The 23,709-nt window shown below is 42.6% G+C and overlaps 1 protein-coding gene across 1 annotated transcript in view; it reads right to left on the reverse strand.

Moving 5' to 3' along the window:
* The window catches only part of MYL1 (myosin light chain 1), a 42,828-nt gene that overhangs the window by 13,313 nt on the left and 5,806 nt on the right, over positions 1-23,709 (reverse strand). Inside the window, exon 2 of the mRNA XM_066636728.1 lies at positions 1,146-1,173. Coding sequence (XP_066492825.1) covers positions 1,146-1,173 — 28 coding nt within the window. The remainder of the gene's footprint in view (positions 1-1,145; positions 1,174-23,709) is intronic.

Raw genomic sequence — 23,709 nt, forward strand, 5'->3', positions numbered from 1 at the left:
TCTAACACTTACGCTTTACTACAGGACTGGCAGGCTTAGAATTCTGCTATTGTTCAAGGAATTGTTTTGATTTAAACTGAATCACACATTAATTTTTCAATGGGTTAAAACAAAAGTTTATCTCAATATTAGAAATTAGAACCATTAACTTACAACTCAATTCTATGCATGTCTGCTCAGAATTAAGGTTGTAATTCTATATACACTCCTCTGGAAGTAAGCCCCACTGAATTCAATGGGTTTTTATTCTGAGTAGACATACATAGGTCAATGGGACTCACTCCCAGGTAAGTGTGTATAGGATTGTGGCCTGGTCTTTTTTTTTTTCTTTTTGTCTGACAAGCACAGGTGAATAATCTATTGTTACAAAAAATCATTACCAGAATGAAGCCATACCAGCTATACACACACCAGCTATAACAAAGCTATCAAATACTTTTGGTTGCAACATTCAATTTCCTGAGATTAACATGCACAGAATTGCAAAGGTAGATAATGACACAGAATTTTTTTAGTTAAATTATTTACAGCCCAAGCCTAAGCAGGTCTACTCAAAAGTAAGTCCCATTATGCTCAATGGGGCTTGCTCCCAGGAAAGTGTGCATAGGATTGTGGCTTTAGGCTGCAATTCTATACACAGTTACCTAGGACTAAGCGTCATTGTACCTAATGGATTTATTTGTGAGTAGATTGGATTGTACTGTTCTGTTTTTACAGTGAAATACTTTTTTTTTCTCCTGAACATTTCCTAGGAAGGAGCGATATGTATGCATTCGCTGTACTGTCCTGAGTTTACCATCCGTTTGCTAATGGGCAGCTTTAAAAGCAGCTTTAAGCACTTTTTTGCTTTCTTCCTTGGTTTAAACCCCCCTTCTATCATCCTCTGCCTTTCTAGGAAGGAGTATGAGCCTGGAACAAAAGACAAAATAGTCTGTTATATTTGCTTTCATGTACTCAATGGCAGCACATGCACATTTAAAGAATTGACTTGGAAATCTATTCTATGGCCTGATATTTTGCTGGTGCATCTTACATGGTTCAGTTCAAGTCAATAATGCATATTTGTTTATGCCAGTGGGTATATTCCAGTTGCACCTAACATGAAAATGTGATTTGTATGTAACTGACTATACCCCCAAACTTACCATCCTGTTGATCCTTGGAGAACTCAATCTGTTAGAAAGAAATGAATCACAAAAAAGCCCTTAAAAAAAATTTGTTGGAATTTACAGCATCCAGCTTGCACCTTGAGACATCTTCCCAAGATGCCAAAAAGACAGATTGATGTTTCAAGAGTAGCTGAGATTCCACCAGGCTACTAATAGAACAATGCCTATTTAAACTAATGAGCATCTAACATTTGATGTTTTGTGCAGTAAATCACACCAACACTCAGGAAGCTAAATTTGTGTTCCACTTACCAGCAACCTGATCAGCGCTGAAGGACTGCAGTTGGCAAAAGAGAGGAAAAAGAAAAAAACAACTAGTACTTTTGAAAAAAAGTTACAGTAACAGAAAAAAATGCACATACTCTATTGCTAACATCCTTCTGCATGAGTTAAGAAGGCCATGAATGTTGTTAATAACTGAACTACAAGTATTTGAAGGTTATTGCTATGTATCTATGTAGTCAGAAAGACGAATATGGATATTAAGACACACAGAAGGACTCTGTGATCCATAAGCTAAGCAGTCAAATACTTTTCATCGTTTCAGAGAAATGTGTTACAGTACCACACTACATTTTGTAATGTCTGTGCATTATAAGTGAACCTGAAGGTAATTGGAAATATCATTGCACAACCACCATTACATTAGCAAGAACTAATAAAGCAGTCGGTTTAAAAACAGATTTGTCTTTTAGGCATTTATTCTAAATGTGTCATTATGAACCATTGCTGGTTCACAGATGGGTCGTGCATCTGAATTATGGGGCACAGATATTTTAGCAAACACTGATCATCTACTGCTAATAATATCCACCCCATTATATAGCTATAGGCAATGTGCAAGCTATTGCATTAGACAATATTTCCCAAATAATCCAAACAACATCCTATTAACACTAAAGATCAACCAATATGCATTTCTGCCTGGTGTGGCAGGACCTTACACTAATAAAGTGCACACCACATTAGTTTGCTGACTGACTGTCTTAAACTATATCACCATACAAATTTGGAGATCACAATGTTAGCTTAAACCACTGGCTCACTATGCAGAGCTTAATTTTCTTTTGAACCCACCATGATGGAGAGAGTTGCAAGGAAGGAGGAGGAGAGCAGCACGGAGGCTGGCGGGAATAGCCACAAGCTGTCTGAATCCCTGAGAGTGGTCCTCACTCCCTGGTGTTGCCCCTTCTTATTTAAGTGAGGGCAGTGACATCATGGGCAGGATTGAGTGTCAGAAAGTAGTGGCCACTCCCCATCAGAGAGTTCTTTAACTTTCTTAGGGCAAAGGGAAGGAAGGATCCATTTCTTGATGGACCTCTTGCCTGGGCTATTTTTAGGAGGCTAGGGAGAGAGAGGCAAGAGAGCTGTCCCTTGCTTCCCTGAGTTTGAATCTTGTCAGCACTTCTACAACATAAAGATGGAATACTCCTTATGTAGGCTTCCAAGGCTCTCTTTTACGGAGGGTGCCTGTTTGTTAAAAGGGCTATGAAGTCAGCCAGAGGCAGAGTGGAGCTCCACGTGTTTCTCCAGCTGGCCCACCTCAAAAAATTTCATTTAGGTTTGACTTCTCTGGCATTTAGAAGGAACAACGTATTCTAACCAGCAGGCCTAATCCCACATTATTACACATCAATGAAAATATCCTCCTTGCATTCAGGCAGTATGGTCCACTTACTAGTTAAGCCAGAAAACTGGGAATGAAGTCATTTTGTTTAATCCTTTTAACACCAGCTTTTCCCAAACTGTGGGTTATGACCCACCAGTGGCTCAGAACCTCATTGGGTTGTAAAACTGACAGTCTGATAGCTGAAGAGGAAATGTATTGAGCCCTACAGAAAGTGAAACTGAATCGCACGTGGATGAGTAGGCAACCGTGCCTTAGTCCACGTGAAAGGGCAGGCTGAGAGGAATGAAACACCATCAGAATGGTCCCTGTTTGATGAATGCAGCCCCCCAAAACACCCCCCCCAGCTGTCAAGGAAAACATATTGACCCCCTATGGAAAGTGATACTGAGCCACATGTGTGTGTTTACTCATGAGTAGGCAAACATGCCTGGGATCCTATGGAAGGACAGGCAAAGGGGAACATAAGGCCACACAATGGTCCTGATCCATTGGAGCTCAATGAATGCTCCAGAGGGTGGCCCCTCTCCACCATAGTAGGAGGAATAAATATAGAGGCTTGAACAGCTGGCAAGGTGAAATGGTTTTTTAGTTTTGTAAAGCTTGGTGGGTCCCGATAGTGTCATTTTGAAAAAGTGGGTCCCAGTGCTAAAAAGTTTGGGAATCACTGCTTTAATACCAAGGGTACTAGATCAGTGGTTCCCAAACTCCTACAGGGGAGCTGGGAACCAGGCAAATGTTTGTATGGGTGGGGACGGAAGGGGGACAGTGATGGACTTTTTTGCTTACCTGGTGGGCAGTGCTGGCCTCCTGCAGGGTCCTGGAGGCTTGTAGCCCCCTCTGATCTCCTCTGCAGCTGCAGTAAAAAGCCCTTATCTCCATTCTAAAGCTATTTCTAGTTTTCGGGGGAGGGGGGAAGTAGCTTTAGATCAGAGATAAAGGCAGCAGAGATCAGAGGGGGCTGTGAGCCTCCAGGACTCTGCAGGAAGTCAGCACTGTCCCTCAAGATAAGTAAAAAGGTTCCTTGGCAGCTGCAGCACCACAATCACTGCAGCACCGTGGCTGCCATCAGAGCAGGGTCATTCCCCTTAAAGGGGAATGCCCTGCTTCCAGTTACCCTGGTGGGTTACAACCCATCAATTTGGGAACCACTGTACTGGATCATTTCATAACATTAAAAAATGTATCTTAACTGGTTTGCGGACTACAGTTTTGGTTTGCAAACTCACACTTGGTTACACATCTTTAATCTCAATGAAGGCAATGAGTGTCAGCACATGTAGCTGAATTGAAGAATGCAGCCTCAGGCTCAAATTCAGATCTTGTTAAAGTCAATGACAAAATACCAACTAACTTCATAAATACTTTGCTCCTGTCTTGCCTTACACTATGCAGGAGCCCAAGTCTACGCAGATTTCTTTGAAGGTCTTTGTGTTTCAGGGAGTTTTCCTCCAAATAACATTTGTAGGATTTCAAATTCAGGTAAACTGAAGCAGTTGGATTTAAGTCAAATTCGGCTTGGTTCACATACTAATTGTGAACATGGGTTCTATCCCTCTTCCCTCTCTCAGTTGTCTCTCTTGAGTCCATATCTAGACTGTAGGCCCCTCAGAGAAGGGTCCTATCTGCTCACTTTAAGAACATAAGAAGAGCCCCACTGAATCAGGCCAAAGGTCTATGTGGGAGGAGGCCAGAAAGTGATAACAGACCGAAAAAGTTCCATCTGAAATGTTGTGTGGTTCTTGAAAGATAGAACCTTTCTTTAATTGTAAAAATCCCTACGGAGATTTAAACAGCCTGCCTATGTAAACCGCCTTGAATTAAAGTCTGAGGAGAAATCTGACGACCAAGAAAGACGGTATATAATTTTACCTCTATTATTATTATTATTATTATTATTATTTATTAGTCCAGCTTCCTGTATCTCACAGTGGCCCACCAAATGCTTCAGGGAAGCATTAAATTAAATTAAATTCAGACTTGAATTAAAGTCTGAGGAGAAATCTGACGACCAAGAAAGGCGGTATATAATTTTACCTGTATTATTATTATTATTATTTATTATTAGTCCAGCTTCCTGTATCTCACAGTGGCCCACCAAATGCTTCAGGGAGCACACAAGACAACAGACACAACCTGCATCCTGGTGCCCTCCCCTGCATCTGGCAATCTAAGGTAGCCTACCTCTAAAACCAGGAGCCTGCACCTACCATGACTTGTAATCCGTGATTGACTTTTACTCCAGAAATTTGTCCAATCCCCTCTTAAAGGCATCTAGGTAAGATGCCATCACTACTTCCTGTGCAAGGAGTTCCACAAACTAAGTAGATGCTGAGAAAAGAAATATTTTCTTTTGTCTGTCCTCACTCTCTCAACATTCAATTTTAGCAGATGTCAATGGGCCATATCCTATCCAACTTTCCAGCACTGATGTAGCTGTGCCAATGGGGTGAGTGCTGCATTCTTTCATGGGGGTACAGTCATGAAGACTTGCTCAAGGTGTGGGAACATTTGTTCGCCTGCATTGAGGATGCATCAGCACTGGAAAGTTGGATAGGATTGAGCCTTAAGATGTTTAGTGGTGCTTCACTTACAGCATGTTTGCAACACTCTGAGCCGTTGCAGGGTTGGCTATGCCAGCTCAGTAGCCAGTTAGGATTGCGCTTTCAGGATCATAGTTTGGATCTTAGTGGGATAATATCATTTGTAGCAGAAAAAGCATTTTATTTTGCACAGCAATTATTGTTTAAATGTGAAAAAAAAACAATGATAAATCTTATACCCCACAAGCCCAGAGCATGCACTGCATGTTATGGGCCAGTGGGTGGGGGTTCCAGACAGCCCAGGAGAGGTAAGTAAAAAAACGTTTTTACTTACCTCTCTGTAGGTCACTAAGTCTCTAATGGGCCTCCTCGGACCTATGGCAGCTAAACTAACTGGTGTAAGTCCAAGGAGATTCTTGGGGGCACAGGTCTGGACCAGGAAGGGGGGAATAGTAACTCAGCACTTGTAGCTGCTGCCAAAATCTTCCCCTACCCCATGCCTAAACTGCCCCTAGTCCAACCTGCTCTCCATCCTCTAAAATCCTCCCCCAAATGCCCCTGCCATCAACCAGCCTGTTCTAGCAGAGGTTCTATAGCCAGCCACTGGCACTGCAGAGCTTCTCAGCTTCCATGCCATTGGTAGTGAGCCACAGCACAACCGAGCAGCACCTGCAGTCCCAGCTTTACAGTGGCAGACTGCAAGATCCACCAGCATAAAGCTAGCCTAGGATTGGTCAACAGACAATCAAATTGATCTTTCAGTTTTATTAAATTGTTACAATTTTCTTTTTGGCACCACTGATTTAGATTATACCTAATTCAACTCTAAAAATATTGCTGGCTAGCAATTAAGAACTGAAAATACTTTGATGGGTGCTGTCACAAAGTTTTTACTCTGTCATAATGGGGTAACAATAAATATCAATATCTAGGTATTTTCCAAACACACATTTTGCTTCCTTAAATGTTACACCAAATTCCTGGGTATATTTGGGTGCCGATTCCAAAAATGGCATCCGTTTTACACTATCACGTTTTGGAGATATAGTATAGCCTCTTTAGTGAATGGTTCAAGCAGCTTCCTCATGAGGAAGCTTACACCATGAGGAAGCTGCTTGAACCATTCACTAATGAGGCTATACTATATCTCCAAAACCAGACGTGATAGGGCAAAACGGATGCCATTTTTGGAATCGGCACCCCAAATTCATATCAAACCACCATAAAGTTTGGGAAAAACTTTTCTGGCCCTCAATTTTGTAGGCCTGTGTTATATGTACAGATTACTGATTACATTGGTGTGTTTATGATTCTTCTCAAATATGGAAGAGATTTAATAGATTGGGCTCTTTCAAAAACTAGGGGGGGGGGAAATTGCTGATACATTCTGTATAATAGCACGTATTCACATGCAACATTTACTGGAAAAATGTATTAAAAACAGCCAGGAGTGGCTTGTGTGGTACAGAAAGTCAAATAATCAAAATATACATTCTGAAAGAGCTTTTATAATTTTACATAAATGAACATCTTTTATTATGATTATATGAATAGTGCTACAATAAGTAATATACATTATGCAGTATATATTGTGGCTCAGCAGTTGTGATATTGCTGTTTTTCATAATAATGCTTGCTCATTAATAAATTCAACAAGTACTGATAGTAGTCCATGAATAGAAGAGGAGAAATATTTCTGAGGTGGAGCATGCAATTTCTTTGTCAAGCAAATCCACTATCTGGAGAGCTTTACTTGTTAAGCTAGAAGACAAATACAGGGCATCAGTGCCTCAATCACAAACACAGTTCCAGCTTCAAGTTCTCAGCACCAGAGGAACTCAGCACCATCCCTGTTTCAGTGCTGCTGTGAAGATACTTGCTACCTGATGTGTCATCCATAAAAACCAGATTCTTTAGCTTTTATGGTGACATTTTATCAAATTCCATAGTATGGCAACTTCCAGCCATTATCAAGAGCATGATAAAAATCCCAGGTCTCTCATGGAAGCAGGTTCAGCAAGAAATGCTCAACCATGCAAAAGTTAACCATGATAACCTAGATAGAATATGAGGCTCTAGAGTTAATGTTGTGTGAGAATGGTAGATGCAAGTCATGAATAGGAGTGGACAAGCAGTCCAATCCTGAGCTCCTGTGGTATGCGGCTGCAGTGGCACCAAAAACGGCTGCCGCTGTATCCTGCGTGCCAATGGCAGCCATGGGTGACACCTCAGGAGAAAGAGGCTTTCGTTCCCTTCTCCCTGGTAAGGGAAGTAGCCCCACAATGGGCTACCAAGTAAGAGTGTTCGTGTTGGGTGCTGAGTCTCACCCGAATGCTCTGGATCCAGTGGAGCAGAGCTCCACTGGACCTGTCTCCATCCCTCTCCGCTCCCTCCCCTACCACACCTCCCGTCTGCCCTCTCCTCACCTCCTGCCTCCCCGGAACACCTTCTCCCCACCCTCTCCCTGCCTCCCCCCTCCCTGGAACGCCTCCTGCCCCGTTTTCCTCTTTGCAGCTCGGTGGTCCCTGGCTACCACACCTTGAGGGGTTACCAACCCACACCCCTGATGGGGGATCCTGTGGTAGAGCTGGAGCCAGCCTATTGGCCATATCTCCCCATCCATGCTGAAGGTACTGTGGTGGCAAGTGTCACTCCTTGCCACTGCAGTACCTTTTCCTGCACCCCCTCCCCCCACAGGCACGTGTAATGGTTGTGAGCTGCTCAGTTGTTGGCTGCTTTTTCATGAAAAAAGCAGCTGGCCACTCAGAGCGGCTTGCAACAGCTCCAAGAGCTGTAACTCAGAACTACACCACCACAATTATGTCTGGGTCAGGCACTTCTGGGGGGGGGACTTGGAGAGTTATAGCCCCAGGTGCCAGAAGGGGCAGCTATGGCACTGACTCCTATGACTGTGGATAATGTAATATAATAAGATTGTTTTTCATGGAAAGAGGCAAAGAAAGGATGTTTCCTAGCTGTCATAGTGTAGACTACAATTTTTCAGATACCACTAAAGTAACATTATAGGATTATGCTTTTTCGTGAAGAAAGGCTGTTTACTAGATTGCTTGTTGACTATATCAAATTCCTTTGAAAATGAACAGGATTAGCCAATTGGCTTTACAATTGGCTAATCCTATACTATACTACACTATACTATACTATGGTAATCCTATAATATAATAACAATATTGTGGAGTGACACCCATTTACCCAAGTTAAGGCTCTGGCTAGTTTACAAGAAAGGTGAAGAATGTGATCCTGACTGTATTCAACATGAAGTTTGAGCTTGGTAGTTGCTATGGCTGGAGCAAATTGGAGTCCCTCTGATTTTTGTATCAAAAGGGGCATGTGATAGGTTGAGAAGAGCTGAACCCTTTGCCTCACTTTGAGGAAGTTTCTTCATGGCCCTTCATATCCCAGTCAGACTGGTTCATGGGCAAAAAGGCAAGGAAAGGTTCAGCCCCCTTTTCCTGGGTGTCCCTGCTTTATGCTTGAATGGGCCAGGTGTGAATAAATTAATGTGGTTGCTCTCATTACTCTTGACCAGGGGTGCTCACACTTTTTTGGCTCGAGAGCTACTTTGAAACCCAGCAAGGCCCGGAGATCTACCAGAGTTTTTTTTTACAATGTTCGCGCCATCATAACATATAACATTTATGTGTACAATGTATGTTGGTGTACCTTGAGTCCCACTGAGTATAACAGGACTTACTCCTGAGTAGACATGCCTAGGATTAGGCTGTGAGGCTGCAATCCTAGCCACACTTACCTGGGAGTAAGCCCCATTGAGTACAATGGGCCTTACTCCCGGCGTTTCCTCCCAGAGGCACCTGAAGAGGGGGGGGGGGTCGGCACTCTGCGATCTACTCATTTTGCTTTGCGATCTACCGGTAGATCGCGATCCACCTATTGAGCACCCCTGCTCTTGACTGTACGCATGAGTGGGGGAGGAATGGTAACATCTTCATGTGGAGCAATGCATGGGAATAGAAAGTGGAAGAGAAATGACTCCTTCATGGTGCGACTGACTGAGATGTGTATGGGGGGGAGTAATGATTTCAAATTTATCTTGTATGAAAGAACTGGAGGCAAACCATGGAACAGTCAGAAGGAAAAATTCCTTCCCAACTGCAACAAGGGAAGGGTTTCTGCTTTCCATAGAGAGTCTTTCCAGTAGTTCAACTAGATGTGATAAGGACAGACCATTTGTTTGCCCTTGCAGACAGCCAGTTTAGCATGTGGTGCTTAACTGCAGTTCTGAACACCTTACATGGGGCTAGGTCTCACTGAACTCAGAGGTACTTATTTTAGAGTAGCCATGCATAGGATTGGACCATTAGAGACTGAGCTGGGAATCAGGACTTCCCTGGTTTGAATCTTGACAGTTACTAGATGGCCTAGGCAAGGCCGTTCAGCTGCAATGTGGGGCAAGCAAATCCTCAGCTGCACTGTGGGGATAATAATACCAACTCACCTTACAGGGTTGTTGTCATGATTTCATCAAGACAAGTCATGTGAAGCGCTTCACATGCTCAAAAAGTGCTATATAAGCAATAAATCCAAACCTGCCCAGTCAATTACAAAGCAAGAGAGGCATACAACTTTTAAGGAAATGCAAGTGAGGACAGCTAAATTTGGCCCCCATCCCTGTTGCTTACAGCTTACTCCGCTGTAACTTTGTAACTTTAAACCGCTTTGTGAACTTTTTGTTGAAAAGCTGTATATAAATACTGTTAATAATAATACTCTTTCATCCCCCCTGCCCCTTATCCTAATCCACTAAGCTTACTTCCAGTATCAGAGCTCAGTGGAGGACAAAAGTGCCTGGGGAGATATTCTGCAGGGAAGGAAGCTGTGACAGAGAAAAGATCTTGGCGCTGCAAATCCTGATGATGACTTCTGCTACAAGGATAGTTACACTTTGTGTATATACTCATACAGCTGAAAGGGGAGAATCCTGAGGTAGCAGAGAAGATTATACCTCCTCAGAACGCACATGAGGAATGCCTTTAAAAAAAAAAAAAGCTCCCCATAAAAAAGACAAAACTGCAAAACCCTTGCTAGAGGTGTTCAACATTTTTTTTTAGATTTTGTGATTTGAAAAAAATGAAAAATGTTTTGATTCTAAGTTCTCCTTTTTATTAATTTTAAATGCTTTAAAAGTGTACTAGATAGGTGATATAGGTGGTAAAGTGTCAGCAGAGGCAGCCACAGTATTATTTCTAACTGGAAAAGTAATCTATTTTAATTTCTGGAAACTATCTTAAATACCAAAATGTGGTGTTTTATGTTTTTATGTTATTTAAAACAACAACAACAACAAACACCTCTAACTGGGTTTTTATAATTGTTATACCATTAGCTGTGCTAGCTTTTAAAGTAAGCTTTAGATTTTAAATGTTAAAATTTTTTAAATCTTATATATTGTATTTTATCTATTTATCAAGTACTGTAAGCTGAGTTGAGCTTTTGAAAGGATAGGGTATAAATGTTTTAAATAAATAAAAACCTCCCTGCAAGATTTAAAAAAAAAAAAAAAACATTAGCGGGAAAGGTTCTAACCCAATATGCTCTCTGCTGCACTAGGTTTTTTTTACTATTTCTGGAGAGGATTTTTTGTCTTTTAATGCAGATAAACATCAAAAAATTAAATCCCCCATTGCAGCCGCAATACGTTCTACCAGGGACATGTAGTGTGGGAGTTGCATGATGTGGAGCCTACTCAGGTGTAAGCTGGCAGGGTGGCTGTGGCACTCTTCCATGGACAACAATGGGACTGTTCTGCCTTATCTGCCATCTCCACGCTGCATGTCCCTGCATTCTACCACTTCTGGATGCTGCCACCTCATTCAGCTGCAAGTGCAGACCAAACCTTATTTGTAATCTGACTCTGGCCATGTTTACTCAAAGGGAAATCCCACTGATTCTAACAGAACTTACTCCCACGCAAGTGGAACTTACCACAAATTGAGCTTCACAGAGCAATCCTATGCCTACCTACTCAGAAGTAAATCTCACTGTGTTCAATGGGCCTTACTTCCAGGAAACTGTGTATAGGATTGCAGTCTCAGTCTCACTAAAAGCAGGATTTTTTTTCACAACAGTTCATCATTAGTGTAAGTCCATTAACTTGCTGACAAGTGAGAGGTATAATTCTATATGTAATGAAGAATATGTCAGGACCCTACGGTTTAGTCCCAAGTCTTTTGAAGACCTGTACTTTCACATCAGATATACTGCATGTTTATGTCATCTGTATGGACAGCTCTAAAAACCCTCAGTCCTATATTTTTCTGAGAAAAACCAACAAGAGAATTAAGTTAACCCCTAACTTATTTTCTGTACAGAATTTCTCTAGTATATTAATCAAGCCTCAGATTCTGCAAAAGTTTGTGATAACTGAAGGTCAGTTTGAGCATTATAAAAATAGATGAGGGGGAGAATAGGTATAATCCAGCTTGCGATGCCCCCTGGTGCTCATGTGCTTTATGCTCATGTCCTTTGTTATCCTTAAGTTCAGCACTAGTCATGTGCTGAACCCTAGGGAGAGCAGGGGACATGGCCATTGGTGCCAGACCAGGCATGGCTAGCCAACACACTCTCATTCTTTCTCTACATGGGTACACTGCATCCACTTTTATAACTCCTGCACAGGACTCGTCCTATCAAAAACAATAAAATTCAAGCTGGTTGCAATTAACCTGTGGCCTTGGCTTCAATGGGTCATTGTAACGTACAGTGCAATCCTATGCATGCCTACTCAGAAGTAAGCTCCACTGGGTGCAATAGGACTTACTTCCAGGCAAGTGGGTTAGGATTGCAGCCTAAGGGCACAATCCTAACCAGGGCTACTCAGAAGTAAGTCCTATTTTGTTCAATGAGGCTTACTCTCAGGATAGTGTGGTTAGAATTGCAGCCTAAGACCTATAAAGCTTTACTCAGTCACACTGTTCCAGTAGGATTTGCTCCTGGATGGGTAATTCTGCAATACAATTTTAGTCTGTCATAGCTAACTTTAACTGTATCAAGGTTCATATCTATACCTTAATTCATAGAATTGTACAACGTTAGAACTGGAAGTAACCTTGGAGGTCATTTAGGGCACAATCCTAACCCCCTATGTCAGTGCTTTCCAGCACTGACATAAGGGCAATGCAGCTCTGAGGTAAGGGAACAAACATTCTCTTACTTTGAGGAGGCTTCCGTGAGTGCCACCCAACTGCAGGATGCAGCACACGTCCCATTGGTACCGCTATGCCAGTGCTGGAAAGCAGTGACATAACGGGTTAGGAATGCGCCCTTAGTCAACCCCCTGCTCCATGCAGGCAACTACAGCATCCCTGACAGATGACCATCTAGCTTCTGCTTGAAAACCACCAATGAGGGAGAGCCTACTACTGCATTAGGCAGGCTGTACCAGTGCCAGATAGATTTTATGGTAAGAAAATGTTTCCTCATGTCCAGCCCAAATCTACCTCCCTGTATTTTCAGCCCAGTTGGCTTTCTGCTGTCTTTTGGTTTTCCTTAAGAAGTGAGAAACACCTTTCGGAAATGAAAATCGGAGTTTATTTTGCCAATCTGTTCTACATGGCCCAGTGGGAGACTAGATCATACAGATTAGTCAGTTGGACAACAATGGGCTTCAAGTACACATAAGCTTGTTCAGGACTGACACCCAAACAAAACAAAATCAAAAAGTCCTAGGAACCAAAGTCTGACTCAGGTAACAAATATAAACAAGATCTGTGCTTTAGAAATGCAAGTGACAAAGACTGATTCTTCATCTAAAGTAGCTTTTGACTGATGCATCTTCTAGACCCTGCTAAATGGCTAAGAGGCACTTTTTAAGTGGGCGCTCTTCTTTTATTTAGCGGGGGAAGAGTAACTGGCCCTCCTCACCCAGCACTGTCTTTTCTAGTGGCTGCCTGCTGGTGTTCTTTTGCACCCTTTTAGATTGTGAGCCCTTTTGGGACAGGGAGCCATTAGTTGTTTGTGTGATTATCTCTGTAAACCACATTGTGAACTTTCCGTTGACAAGCAGTATAATAATAATAATAATAATAATAATAATAATAATAATAATAATAGACAAAAAACCTCAAGCAGTTCCATTCCCTTGGAAGCTCTATTTCTAAGCCAAGAAATAGAAAAGGCTGAAGAAGAAACACAATGCTACTGCTGACATTTGAAGTGAGTTCTTCCAAGGGGACTATCCACTTTGATCTGCCTCCCAGTGGTCATGTTGAAGCATTAGCATGATTAGGGCTGTTGCTACTTGCCATTAAACAACAACATACAGCTTCAGTCCGTAACCAGTGAGAGCCAAATATATCTTCAAGGAGCATGATTGACTCTGCTCTTTGCAGTCTCTTTAGATATGCCGCCCCTTTAATAATCACTATCTAAATATACAGCTTTGTTCCTTCAAAGGCTTGACCCTTTGGTCACATTATCAGGCAAGTTAAAGTGCATTTCTGGTTAGAATATACAACAGCAGGTGGTATGTAAAAAAGTGTATCACAAACACTTCTAGTTTCTGAGGTACAAATAATACTTTTTCCTACTATAGCACCTAATGAAATACTCTCTCTTTCCCATTAAAGTCCTATGCCACATGGGAACAGCAGTAAAAAAATTACACAGTTGCTCCCATGTACTGGGCTGGTCAGGTACAGGAAAATTGTAGGAATGGATAAAAAAATGAACCTGTCTTTGTGCAATCAAGACACACATGCCTGATTCAAATGCTAACTCAGGGCACAATCCTAATCCATGTTCCAGCACCGACATAAGGGCAATGCAGCTCCTAGGTAAGGAAATAAACATTCCCTTGCTTTGAGGTGACCTCCACAAGTGTCCCCCAACTGCAGGATGCAGCACACGTCCCATTGGCACTGCTATGCCAGTGCTGGAAAATGGGTTAGGATTTGGGCCACAGTGGCTTAATTGCTACCCCAAACACCAACCATACTGTGGTTTGATGAAACTGCAAGCCAATTTGATCAAACTGTAAGCCAATCTTGGCTGAAAAATAAGGCTTAAATAAATGAAATAAAATAAGTAATCGCTGTGTTGACATTTGAATTATTCCAATACTTCCCTTTGCAACTCCATCAGCAGCCCATGCTGCATTTGTGGAATTAATGTGTTATTGATAAGAACATAAGAATAGCCCCACTGGATCAGGCCATAGGCCCATCTAGTCCAGCTTCCTGTATCTCACAGCGGCCCACCAAATGCCCCAGGGAGCACACCAGATAACAAGAGACCTCATCCTGGTGCCCCTCCTTGCATCTGGCATTCTGACATAGCCCATTTCTAAAATCAGGAGGTTGCACATATACATCATGGCTTGTAACCCGTAATTGATTTTTCCTCCAGAAACTTGTCCAAACCCCTTTTAAAGGCGTCCAGGCCAGACACCATCACCACATCCTGTGGTAAGGAGTTCCACAGACCAACCACACGCTGAGTAAAGAACGACATTCCCTTAAGAATTGTCTTTTGAAGCTGAGGTCTCTAGTTTATTGCTGTGAGAGGCAAGTGTGAAGGAAGAAAGATGTTGTCCACTGGAAATCTTTAATAACCATGAAACATGATTCTGGTAACCTAAGCATTCCATGATATTTGACGAAGGGCCCACTTCTACCCAACTTTCCAGCATTGATGCAGCTGTACCATTGGGGTCTATCCTGTCATAGGATAGAGGGGGGCTGTCACAGATGCCTCTTCAAGGTAAGGAACATTTGGATCTGCAATGAGGTAGCATCAGCACCAGAAAGTTGGATAGGATTGGGGCCTTTATATTTAGTCAAGACAATATATAGGATGACAATGTTGCTGGTGCTATTATTTTCTAACATCTTTGCATCTCTGTGGAATTTCAACCCATCAGTTAATGAGCATGGTTATATCTGAGCACAAGAAGCAAAAGCTCTTGATGCTAGGAGGAAGCCCAGTGGCCATCTAGTCCAATGTCCTAAGCCAGCATCCCTGTTAAGATGCCTGTTTAATCTTTTCTTAATTCTCCTACTTCACTTGCTTAACTCCTCCCTCCAAGTAGGAGATTCCATTGCTTCTCTAGGCAGAATTGCTCCTAGAGTTCAGTGTTTCAATGTAGTGTTTACATTACATTTTCCTTCTTGGAATTTAAAGCCTGTTGTTTCATGTACTCTATGGAAAATTGCCTCTTCCTCACCTTAGTGATATAGTTTTTGAAAACCATCAAGATTCAATCATCACAAAAGCAAAGCATCAAATCCCAATGCATTTAATGAACTGGCTTGTATAATGACATTTGATAGTCAAAGACCAGTGGCATACCTGGTTCCTGAGGCCTCAAGCTGTACACGATTCTACTAGAACAATCTTCTTTGTAATTACCTGCAAAGCTCAGATTTCTGACATCATTTAACTAATCAGGAAGGTAAGGTATCTTCTCTTCTGACTTGGGGTTAGACAGTGGTTCAGTGAGTTCCTTCCTACTTTATACTTCTGTCATTTTACTGCAGATTGGCTGGACAAGTAACTACAGTGTAGCAGGAATGAAATCATTAGGGAATCGTATTGGACCCATCTGGGCTGTAACAACACCTCTTATGCCCTTCACAAATCAAAAGACAAGTACAGTTTCTCACCCTCATTAGCTTTTTTGTGTCACACAAGTCTCTGTTTGACCTTTGACCTTGCAGAAGGTAGTCTGGAGCAGCAGTGTGGCACTTGGTATGGTACATGCTATATGAATTCTGCACTATATATACCATTTTGGCTTGGTCATGTCGTGAGAATGGATGATTGCTGGATCCCAAAGGATCTCCTCTGTGGAGAACTAGTGCAGGGAAAGCACCCTACAGGTAGACCACAGCTGTGATACAAGGATATCTGTAAGAGGGATCTGAAGGCCTTAGGAATGGACCTCAACAGATGGGAAACCTTGGCTTCTGAGTGCCCCACTTGGAAGCAGACTGCACAGCATGGCCTTTCCCAGTTTGAAGAGACACTTGCCCAAAAGACTGAGGCAAAGAGTCAAAGAAGGAAGGCCCATAGCCAGGGAGACAGACCAGCAACAGACTACATTTGCTCTCAGTGTGGAAGGGATTGTCACTCCTGAATCAGCCTTTTCAGTCACACTAGATGCTGTTCCAGAACCACCGTTCAGCATACGATACCGTAGTCTTCTGAGACTGAAGGATGCCAACTGAATATACCATTTTAAATACATTAAGCTGGCAGATTCCTGGTTGTGCAAGAATATTTCCTACTGTGTCTCAGCATAGCTAAGGCTATTGGAGATAACATGGTTTGATGTCATTCTTCCTCCTTTTTGTAACACATAGAAGTTTCTTGGTCCTGAGTCACCTGTCAATGCATTTACCTGTTTACCTTCTCTCTTTGTACCACCGGCAGTTTCCATTCAGCGATGACCTGGTTGACCAGTAGCTCTAACAGCCATTGAAGACAATGGTTAACATATTCAAATATGCTGAAATCTATATATACACTCCCAATCACATACATGATCACAGGACTTGCACACCAAGTAGCATATTTTATCAGATATCGTGCAGTAGCCAATGCACCAAAGCTTTAGAATATGACATTGTGCAAGCCCCTTTCATCTACAAATTCATCTACAAAGGTCATCTACAAATTCAGATCTCATAGTTAATAATACTATATACAGTTGCATGCATGACAACCCCAACCATCTTTTCTGTGAGAAGTTTCCCCAATGTGCTTTGGACAGAAAGGATGGTCTTTTGTCATACAGAATGCATCCATGCAAGATATGCTCATTGATGTAAGTCAAGTTAATTTTCATTCACAACATGGGAGCCATTAAAATGAAACTGTCCTGCTTTTCCATGGGGCTGTTGTCTCATGACTGCCTCTGAAGTGATCCATTTCCAAAGCTAAGGGGCAATGAGCTTTGCAAACCAGCTGCCCTGCAGCTGACTACAAATGTCATATGCTGTGTAGATAACATGCCATAATAGAAAAAGAAACAAAAGGTATTGTTTTGCATTTTCCTTTCTGTTTAGGAATCCTGGGTGCAATCCAGTCAAAGTTAGTTGCTGCACTTTATGTATCCTATGTTAGATTCATTGAATGCATTTGAATTTACTTCTGCAAAACCATAGATGGGATTATGCAAAAAGTATCCTGTGGAGTCCTCTGTCCCCATAGCATACCACTATGGCTTGAGATGCTGAAAAGCAGCACATCTCCCTACTTCAGTTTCCTGGCCATGATGCCATTGTTTGTTGTGGACTAATGAAGACCAAGACAGTAGAACTTCCCCACCTCTGTAGAGGAAGGGCAGGCAGGGCAACATAAAAACAGGAAGGGAGATTATGAATGGGTGGGAGAGCAAGAAAGAGGACAAGAAGGTTGAGGGGAGAGAGAGTGGGGAGATGAGAGGAGTGAGAAGGACCAGAGAGTCCTCAAGGAGAGTGAGGAGCAGAAGAACAAGGAAGGTGGGAAGGGAAAAAGATGGAATGCCAAAGCTAAATGGGAAGAGAGGAAAGGCAAGAGGCAGAGGGCTGGACTGGGGCAGCAGATGGAAAGTGGGGAAGCTGGGAGGAGTACGTTCACTCAAAAGGGATGGAAAGGTTGAAGGAAGGACTTACAAGGAGAAGACCCACAAAGATAGGATTGAGAGGAACAAAGCAACTGCTCTCTGGCTACAGCTGGTCTTTGGACCAGGGATATAAAAGCAGCAGCACACCCCTTCCCTCCAGAAACTCTAAAGTACATCCAGGCCTATTCAGCCCCAGGGCCCAGCCCTGTCCAGACACATTAGCTGGGTACCACAGACCTCAAGCCTGTTTTCTACCAGCTGAGACAGAGATGGATCCACAACAAAAAGGATAAAAGGAGAAAGCCCCAGGAGGACAGGACAAGGAGGTGCTGGCAGTATTGAGACCACAGGAGAGTGTAAATTCCTAAATAAAGCCCCTCCAAGCAGCATTTTCTTGTACAGTTGTGGGTTCCTTTTTTCCCACAGGCAGAGCCCAGGGCACCACAAATATGTCTTTCCACAGTCCCTGCAATGTCAAGTTGCCCCCTTGGGAAGAGGCACATTACATATAGCTTGAAAACAACCCATGAGTTATTAAGAAGCAATTCTCATGGTGTACAGTAGGTTTTACTCCCAAGTAGTGTCCATAGTTTTTGATCAGGACTAACACAAGACATAGTAAGTGTGGTGGAAATTATTTGAACACACATTCACTGCCCAGAAAAACAATTGAATTGGAATGCAGTGAATGTTAGTGAGAATAGATCACCATCTGTGCACATGTGTGTTTGAGGCCCAAATCCTAACCAATTTTCCAGCACTGACATAGTTGTACCAATGGGGCAAATGCTGAATCCTGCAGTTTGTTGGCAGTCACAGGGGCCTCCCTGAGGTAAGGAAATGTTTGTTCCCTTACCTTGGAGCTGCATTGTCCTTACCTCAGTGCTGGAAAGTTGATTAGGATTGTGCCCTAAACTACTCTCTCCGCTGTTTAGAATGAATATCTCTTTTCACCCTTAACTACAATAGGATTTAGTCATTAGTGTTTACTGGATTTGTGCCCATTATGCTTCTTGTGTTATATATTATTTACTAAGCTAACAGCAGCCAAATCTGCTACTCTGCAATCCTCTTATTTCTGCCCTTCAGCATTTTACCCTTCGGCTTGCTGTAGCAACCTGATCCCCTTTTTGATGCAGGAAAAAGTCTTCTTCAGGGCACTTTCTGCAAAAGTAAACCCTATTGCAATGTCTGTTGTAGGAAGTGCCACTGGGGAAAAAACCTCCTAAAAAACCTCACTGAAAAATCCTTTTTACCAATATGTTGGGCTTTCAAAGTCATCTCATAAATACATATATTTTTTTCTGCATGTGCTTGGAAGCACCTCTCTTTTTTCTTTTTTAATGCTGCTTTTGAGTAGTGCCTCTTTTTTTTTGCTGCATGCTCAAAGGAAGCCACTGGGTGGCGTAGCTGGACCAGGAGTGGGGACGGAAATACCAGGAGCCCTGTGAGTTACATTCGAAGAGATGTAAGACCAATGCAGCCTTCTGTCACTGATATAACTTTGTACTGGCCAAATAAGACCAGTTAAACACATGCTGTTTCACTCAAACACACAGCTAGTCCAATCACATTTTAGGCTAGAGTGCTGTCCCTGCAAGACAGAATCCATTGAACAATATTTTTTCCATGCAATGGAGGAGAAAGCTTATTGCAGAGCATATTATTCAGTACTCAAAGTATAGGGTGGCCTCACGGGGATCACCACCTTGCTTTTGGTGATGGCCTCCTGTTTTTAATAGGTTATGGGGGTGGGCCTCAATTTCACTCAAATTGGGGGGGGGCAGCAGATGCAGTTTATGGATTTTGTGAAGGGCTTCTCTATTTTCTGCCCATAATTCAAGCTCTGTCTGAACTGTCGCTTATTTCTCTCCTAGCCCCGTTTTAAAAGTATGGATACATCTATGCTCAAGGACTGGGAAGGAGAAATGCACAACTTATGAAGAATTTCTCTAAAGAAAAATGTTTAAAAGGTAGTGTCGGATTAGCACTGTAAATGCACAGCAGGGAAGCATGCAGCCATTAGAACAGAAAAAACAGTAGATCTCTTGCTGCCTTAAATGACTCCTCCCTTCCTGCCCCTTTATGCTTGGAATTGCCTTTCAGAATTGCCACCTGTGGAATGTTCTCGCACTCACACATTTACAGATTTCTTCTGAAGACTTTGGACCATGCCTTAGTCCAGTTGTCTAGTCATATGTGTGGCTCTCAGGGGACACCCAGCAGTGAGACTACAATGGGACGCTACAGTAGGAGGCTTGGTGAGCAGAGATCCAGTGTTGTGCACTTGAAAAAACTCACCTGCTCAACCTCTTACTGCTGTTTGCAGCATCATGTCCGGCTTCCCAACCTGGAAGTAACTGGCAATGACAGCATCACCAGTTACTTCCAGTGGTACTTAAGACAATTAGGCCATGACAAGTTGAAAAACACTGCTTTAGTATGTGTGATTGAAATAATTGCCTATGCATAGCAGAGTGACAGGAACTTTTACAAAAGCAACACAGAAATGTACTTTTAAAAATGTATGCAGAATGGTCTTAAGAAAATGCAGAGCTTTATTGGCTGAATGTCTTTTTCTATGAATGGCCAAGAATGTCTATTTCTCTATGAATGTCTGCCCATTCCTTTATGAGTCCCACTTGCCCCTTTGGCATAATGTAAGTCCTGGAATGGACTAGTAGTCTGTGACTAACCCAGGACATAATGAATATTAGCCAGGATTGCGGAATGACTTAATTACAAACATAACAATATGCTTCCCCTGTTTACCCAGCTTCCATCCTGCTTCCATTCCTTTATTGTCTCCCTCAAGTTAACCTCTAGATTGGGAGTTACCGGGCGCAAGGATCTGCCTTTTTTCTTCATGGAAAGTGCATGTACACTGATAGTGTGCAATATATCTATATATAGATAGATAGATAGATGTGTGTGTGTGTGTGTGTGTGTGTGTGTGTGTGTGTGTATAAATTATAACATAGTGTGAATATGAAGATGAGTTGTGTCACTCCTCACTACATGTGCCAAAGATAATATTCAATATGTGTATGATAGTTGCACAATCCATATCTAAAAAAGCAATCGTATTAATGATGGATGGGCAACAGGGGACAGGGACAATTACAGATACATTATATGATGTATCCAAGCACACCTTAACCCCAAGTCAAAGTTCTGTCGCTTAGAGCTGATGCACACAAGTATGTTCATTAGCTACTCAATGGCTTGCAGCAGAAAATGTGAAATACTCCAGTTGAAAAGCAGCAAACCCAATCCAGATATTTTCATGGGCAGCTGTATGTGAACTGCTGAAAATTAATTGGAGCTGTCAACTTTGATGGTATGTATCACTTTTGGGCAATGGGGAGGGAGAGCAGAAAGGGAACAGGGGCCCCTGGAATCAGCTTCCCTTACAAACACATGATCTGAGCTATCAGAGCTCAGAAATGCCACGTCAGTCCCAGGTGACAAATGTAGGCTTCCCCCTCTCATCATCATGTTGCACATTTTGTTAGTATGGATCAAATCTAGAAGGGCAATTAGCACACAGAAAAGCTCTTTCCCCACATGCTGCCATTTCTGGATCAGGGAAATTATGCTTGAGGTGATATAAAAGCACTCCGTGTGACGTCTGAGGCATCATAGCTTTTTCACATATGCAAGCCATCACTTGCTGTTGCAGTCATGAATATGTATGGTGGAACATGATGCTGCATTCTCTCGTAATATATTGTCTACATTCTGAAGCAAGGTAGCTGCATTCGACGCATATGAATGTTTCATCACACTCAGCTGCAAAATTTCTGTCATGCTTCTAGTATCTTTAATCCTTTGCACCAATTACCTTCTCAGATAATTAAGGCTCTTCCTATATTTTCTGTCTTATATTTATCAATATGTGTAAATTATACATATAAAATACTGCACACATGCACTCTTTTGTATAGTGGGGGAGAAGAGTATGTCCATTGTAATGCGTTAGTATGATGGGACTTCCTTGTACAGGAGCCTCCCAATGGCATGCACCCCATGGGTGGGTGTACATGAGGGGTCCCCCAATAGAGTTCTTTTCTGTGGGATTCACAAAAACCTGGAGCCAGATTGAGAAAAAGTATAATGTTAAACAACCTACCCTAATGACATTCTTGTTGATTGCCGTGAACAGCATGACCAGGTCACCTGACCAAGCAGTCCTTAATCAGTTAGAACTAGCACTACAGAAAGCTAGATAGTGGTACTGGCTTTGTACCTAACATAAGAATATAAGAACAGCCCCACTGGATCAGGCCATAGGCCCATCTGGTCCAGCTTCCTGTATCTCACAGCGGCCCACCTATTGTAGCCAATAGGGTTCCTCTTAATCCTAAAAGCAGCTGTCTGTGACCTAGTTTTTCAGACTGAGCAACCTGTCATTCAAGCACAGATTTAGCTGCTCCTAGATTGCCCAGACTTGCTCGCCTGCCTTCAGACCACCAGTCTAGCACCCCCTGCCCCATTTTTGTCCAAAAATAACATTAGAGTAAAAATTCCAACCTCCTTGCACAACTCACCCCTAAATTACAGGAGAGAGAAGTATAGGGTTAAGTGAGCTTGGTTAATCATGAAGCAATAGATGTCTAAGCATCACTTGTTAATTGAATACTGGTGTCTGAAGGGTTTGGACTGGGTGAACTTAGGGGACGTGCACAAGCTGTTGTACACACTCTCCTAAACCTGATACATTCCAACCACAACCACCAGTTTGAGATGGAAATGAGCTGTGTGTATGCCCAAAAAACCATAATAGGGAGGCGTGTTCTTTCTCAGCATCACCTCACCAACACTTCCCCATGGTTGGAACAGAGTCACCATTTAGGACAAGGGTGTCAAACATGTTTCTTACAATGGGCTGAATAGCATTCATGGCACTATTGGGGATTGGAAGTAATGTTATTAAGCAGGAACTGATGTCATTACGTGACAATTATTTTTACTTACTTAGGCCCAAATCCTAACCAACTTTTCAGCACTGGCATAGCTGTGTCAATGGTACGTGTACTGCATCCTGCAGTTGGAGGTCACTCACAGAGGCCTCCTCAAAGTAAGGGAATGCTAGTTCCCTTACCTCAGAACTGCCTAGCCCTTATGTTGGTACTGGAAAGTGGGTTAGAATTATGCCCTTACTTACTTACTTACTTACTTACTTACTTACTTACCCAGCTTAGATTCTTTTGTCCTCCCTCTTTTTTGCCCATCTACCACCTTGATGGTTCTCCTGTTATGTTTATATAATAGTGTTATGGCTCAATCCTATTCTGGCTTGCTGCCAGCAGAACATGTGTTCCGCTGGTGGTCACTGCCTTACAGCAGTCATAAAACACACTACTGGAGTACCAGCAGGAAGGCTGAAGTCTTCTCCGATGAGCAGGAGTATTGCCAGCCAGTCACCGAGGCAGGTAGGATGGTGGGGGAGGTGGGTCGGGGTGGAGGGAGGGCAAAATAGGGGTACAGGAAAGCAGAATGAGGTGGTGACAGGGACAGAAGAGGGCGGAACAGGGTGGCATTAGAGGTGGGAGAGGGGCAGATTGGGTCAAGAAAGAGGACAATTTCAGCGACAGTTGTGACTGCTGAATCCTAGCTCACTTCCTGAAGCTGATTCAATGGCACAGGTGCACAGAGACATGTACCAGCAAATTCACTACTACAGGTCCGAGCAGACCCCTCTACACTGCGTACTCCTTGATAAGGGAACAAATATTCTCTTACCCAGAGGAGATCCCTGCAACTGCACCCCCGCCCCCCAGCAGC

Source organism: Tiliqua scincoides, chromosome 1 (genome assembly GCF_035046505.1).
Source record: "Tiliqua scincoides isolate rTilSci1 chromosome 1, rTilSci1.hap2, whole genome shotgun sequence".
NCBI classification, from domain to species: domain Eukaryota; kingdom Metazoa; phylum Chordata; class Lepidosauria; order Squamata; family Scincidae; genus Tiliqua; species Tiliqua scincoides.